We start from the raw sequence: 5,242 nt of genomic DNA, 5'->3' as shown, positions 1-5,242 counted from the left end.
ATTATTAATCGTTTTTGAGATAAAGACCCGATATATGCAAAAGTTTTAGCCCGCTTTAGATGAAGCCATAAAATCCGAACTGGATCTGATAAGACAAAACTCTACTAGGGTTTTTTGTAGTCTCAATATATACTTTCAAAAATTCATACTAGAAGTTGTTTGCATTTTCAGTGTTGCACAGTGTTATTGAGACTAACAAACCAGATACAAATCGGATAACAATTATGGTTTTGGTCCATTTCAGCTCCTAAATATGAATTTTAGGTTCATAATTGTGTCCCAGAGTTTGATGACAATTTATAAAGCACGGACGAACTCACATAGCTTGATCGCTTTATCTTGTCGAGATATGCAGATCGGTATACCTAAAGAGTGTATAAGACATATATTTCGAAGTACTACATGGATTTTGGACCATTAAAAAAACATTATGGTGTAGTGTTTCATTTTTTTTTTTTTTTTGTATTCGAATTGTTTATATCCTAGGACCAAGTAAGAATGCAATGTATTAATCACATCCTAAATAGCAGGACAAAGGAAATGTGGCGCTAGATCTGAACTAGATAGAAAAATAATGCAATTGAATGCCGTTACTTCTGTGCATAACAACAAAATAAACACTTGTCCACAGATTAATGAAACAATACAGTTGTACGTACAAATAACAATAGCACATACTAACCTATTTAAGAGAACTCCTTAAGTAGATGCCTAGTGCTAGTAATAAATTTGTCACGTACAACAACGGTAATTGTGTGGATATGCAGATTTAGTGTGAACATAAAATGGGTAATCTATGGGATATTTTTGGTTATCCTAGATTTTATGACACTCCTAATAAAAATTTAGGAAAAATGGGAATAACACAAAAACTAAATCCTGCTGTCGGAATTCCTGTGAAATGGCAAATTTACCTGTGGTCGCAGCAGGTAACGTCATTTAGTAAACACTTAACAATTTACTGTGAGTTTTCTTCTAACTAGTCGTTTTTAAACAGCGAAAGAAAAAAGAGCCTACGCTGTTGGTGAACGGACATATTCAGTGGTAACCATATTTAACAAACGAGAATATTATTTGAAAAGCAAAAAACTCGGAAATTAAGTGAAATAAGTTTTCAATTTCGGAAAAAATTTAAATTGACTAAACAAAATTATGATAAAGTTAACAAATGAAGGTTTGCTGGCTTGTTTAAGGTCTTGTATGGGATCTTCTGCAAATACAAACGTCATATGCCAAAGACTTCTACCCTCCCTAAGTGCTGCCGTGCAAAGATGTATTTCACAAAACCGAGGAGCTTACAAAACCTACTCAATAAAAAATCAAACTGAATTTAATCAAAAGGTAAATAATTGAACAATTGTGTGTTAACTGTTAGAGTGTTATTTCTTTCAAATTCATTTTATTTCTTTAGGTTATGAAAAGCGAACATCCGGTCATTGTGGATTTTCATGCCAATTGGTGTGACCCCTGCACCAAATTGACTCCAAAAATATCTGCATTATTGGATAATTCTGATGAAATTGATTTGGCCATAATTGATGTTGAAGAGAATACTGAATTGGTGGACACTTTCCGCATACATTCGGTACCCACTGTGTTTACAGTTCGCAATGGAGAAATTGTACATAAATTTATTGGTCTTGTGGAGGCCAACATCTTAAAGTCTATGGTCGATACTCTGAAAAGTAAAAAATCAGAAGACAATACTAAAAATGATGTGCCAGCTGAAGATACTTAATGAATCGAAGAGAACACATGTTATTTCGATATTATATTACTATAAGAACTTGTATTAATCATAAGAAATATTAGTATTAAATAAAACATATATTTAGATACATCTTGATTTATGAAATTGTTTTATGTGTATTCCTTATAGTCTCAAAATCGGCTGAACTGAAAATAGCTATGTTATATCTTAAGTGATATATTTTCGAAACTGAACTGATTGAATTGTCTTTAGATATTATCGTTAGACACTATGATATCTTGCCTTGTCTGGTTTACGTGGTGACGACAACCTTCCACTTTGAAAACTACAACACTCGTGTAATGATTTCTATTCCCTTATAATGTAATGCGGCGGTGGCCGTAATGAGGTAGATTAAAGCGCTTTGAATGCTTACAATTAGACCAGTGATGGTTTATCACAGAAATAAGACCTGCCAAGTGGTCAAATAACAGCATTAAACATGAAACGACAATAATTTATATTGCAGGCTAGAGATGGTATATGGTAATATTCAAAAAAGTTTTACAATCGTTGAAGTTGAGGTTCACCATTTAATAAGTCGCGAACTGTTAATATATTTCATAAAATATGAATTTATTTATATATATTGAAGTGTTTGAGCTACGATCTCATAATATGGACCATAACAAATAATTTTCGTGGAAGCTGCGCTGGTGGTAATATAAAAAAATGGGAAAAAATGTGTTGAAGTTTACAAGTTTTTTTGTGTTCTTTCTTGATTTCTGGCCAAACCACGGAAAATTCAAACCTGTGCTCAAAGAAAGAACTAAAGAATACCCCTTAGGCAATATGGTTCTAGTGTATGACATTTTGATATATACACTGCATCCCCCTAAAATCGATGCTGATATTTTGAAGTTTTGATTTCAGTGTTTTTCGAATTTTTCTTATAATTAGATGGTGCAGCTAGATAATAATCGAAACTAGTTTATAGGATTGTAGAACTCGCGATTCCACGTCGTTCGATGTATATCTCATGAGTGTGCTCCATACAGCTTCCTAGTAATAGGAGTCCAAAGGCGAAAATTTGGTGCGTAAATTTTCTGAAAAAACCTATTTTTTTGGCTTTAAAATTTACAACTGTCGTACAGGTACCGTTGAACCCCGCGTGAATATAGTTTTTTACGTGCCGGATCTAATAAGCCCTTCCGCGTTTGAATCCATCCACTAAAACGCCGGATATAGATACCTTGAAAGTAGGAAAATCTGCAAAAATATATTTTGACAATTCCGCGAATTTAACCGCGATTTTCGTTGATTATTTTTACATAAATGTAATCCTTTATACGCGATTATAATATTTGCCAAAAAGGTGTGTCACAAATTGCAAAGATTCGGGAGCAATATCCCCATTTATCCCAAAATAGAATGTGGTGGCACATCCGCAGTTCTTGACGAATCTGTCTAAAATAATTTATATTGACGTATTTTTAATAGGCGGCCATTGAAATCGGATGCACCTTATAATCATATGCACATCGCGTAAGTTTTGCCCACTTGAATGTTTTTTGAATAGTAAGATGCAACTGATGGCACACTTTGGCCGCTGAATGAAACATGGGAAAATCCATGCATATTGATAGACATGGACTCCCTGTATCCGAAAAGCACATGCACCTCAAACGATTTAAACCAATTCGCGAATTATACGGTTTTTAACTTTTATGTTTTTTCTTTGAATGTAATTTCAATATTACTCTCTACATCTTATTTCTATTGCTTATCACAGAAAGCAAATATACTTTCACGATGACTAATTACTTTTTTCGTAGAAGTTTAAGCAAAATACTTCAGGATTTGGATCGAAATTTAGCGAAATAATAGAATAACCCCCAACATTTATTTTTCAAATTTTTCGCATTTAACCAAAAATATATTTTTGAAATAATTTCCAACAATAAGTTTCCGTTCTTTGTTATGGCTGTAATATGCAAGTTATAAGCGCGATCTTTATAATTTTGGTCTCACATTTTTCTACGCGTTGTCTAGATTCTGTACGTATTTTTAAATTATTTTTTTAGAGATTTTTTGGACTCTGATTTAGAATAAATAAAATTTATTCCAAGATTTCTTCAATATTTTTTGATTTTCCGCGAAAATAAAAATAAATTTACCAACTATTTTAGCATCTGCGGATAGATATCAAATGCTGCTAACGATTCATATATACATGTTCTTATTACAACACAATAGGAATTTTTAAATATATTTTCTTTACAAGAGAGTAAACCCGCATATAACTTTTGAGTGCAGCATCCAATTTTGTGAACGCGAACAGATTTGAAACCACGATTTTTTTCGTAACCCATGTACGAAAAATGGCGGATGTGCTCGCCAAAAAAGTTTTTAATTTTTTTTCTATGTAATTGTAAAGGAAATTTGAAATTTACCATATGCACTTTGATACGTCCAAAACTGGACGATTTTTTGACCCCAAGTATGTTTGGACCAAATTGGTTTCAGACAATTTGGAGTGGATTAAGGCATGTCCGTCCGTCTGTCTGGCAGGCTGGTGGGCACGATAACTCTCGAACGGATAAACCGATTAGAACCAAATGTTGGGCATCGTAATATTTTGTCAAAACTAAGTTTAAGTTCAAAGATGGGCCATATCGGTCCACTCCTGCGGGTACCTCCCACACAAAAGTTCGAGTTTTTTTAACATACAATTCGTATAAAGTGCAGTTTAAGAGCTCCTCCCGGATCGTTTTTGAAATCGTTGCTCTTGCGGCTCCTTTTTAGGACGATAACATTTTTTTCTTGTGCAAGTCCATACTTTCTGAGGTATTGGCGTAAAAGCCATCCAAAATGGCAAATGCGCAAGATAATTATCGCAGGGAGTTTGTGATCGCTGCAGACTTTACACATCATATTATTTCATCTAGTCATGTATCAGGTTGGAGTATGGACTGTATCGGTCCACTCCGTCGGGTACCTCCCACACAAAGATCTCCTCTCTCATTGTTTTGATTCTTTTCTCAGTGTGTTGTTTTAGTGGCCTCATTTACAACGGTACAATTTTTTCCGGAGTAAGTCAACACTTAATAATAACAATATATTTATATACGACATAATTATTGTGTTTAGTTTAGTTTTGGTTTTTTTATCCGTGACTGAGAGTATATCTCCGCACTGCTGACTGATACTTTCTTACTTGTTCTATCTTTAAATTAGTATAGAGATTGTGTCGATGTTGTTTACCCAGTACTTCGTGTTTTTAATAGAACATAATTTGAATTTACATTTTTTGCAACACCTTGATATCGATAGTACAATTATTTTGGTTCATTTAGGAGTAGGCCCGTGCAATCTGTGCTAAGTTGCCCCTCTGCCGCTACCTCTTTGGTTTCTGTTTTTTCATGTGTTTACATCCACTTGGCCTTATGTATTTTGATGTGTTGGAACCTAGTGCTGATTACTACCATTTTTGTTGTGTCACTGTAAAATCGACTCCGTTGTCGGATGTTACCCCATGAAGGCAAAACTTGC

At 34.0% G+C, this 5,242-nt stretch overlaps 1 protein-coding gene across 1 annotated transcript; it reads left to right on the top strand.

Moving 5' to 3' along the window:
• The first annotated feature begins 854 nt into the window (after positions 1 to 854).
• Positions 855 to 1,738, top strand: LOC141398319 (thioredoxin-like). Its single transcript, XM_073975603.1, has 2 exons — positions 855 to 929; positions 1,412 to 1,738. The coding sequence occupies exons 1-2, from the start codon at positions 855 to 857 to the stop codon at positions 1,736 to 1,738; spliced, it is 402 nt and encodes a 133-aa protein (XP_073831704.1).
• The last annotated feature ends 3,504 nt before the right edge of the window (positions 1,739 to 5,242 follow it).

This window comes from Musca autumnalis, unplaced genomic scaffold (assembly GCF_047663935.1).
Source record: "Musca autumnalis isolate F117 unplaced genomic scaffold, ASM4766393v1 scaffold_3, whole genome shotgun sequence".
NCBI lineage: Eukaryota > Metazoa > Arthropoda > Insecta > Diptera > Muscidae > Musca > Musca autumnalis.
The sequence above is the reverse complement of the archived record's forward strand: the minus strand, read 5'-3'. Positions and strand labels throughout refer to the sequence as shown.

Excerpts from the sequence above, each read along its gene's own strand:
- LOC141398319 (XM_073975603.1), top strand. The coding sequence starts at position 855 with ATGGGAATAACACAAAAACTAAATCCTGCTGTCGGAATTCCTGTGAAA. Across the intron at positions 930-1,411 it reads TTTACCTGTGGTCGCAGCAG|GTTATGAAAAGCGAACATCC; the intron begins GTAACGTCATTT and ends TTATTTCTTTAG.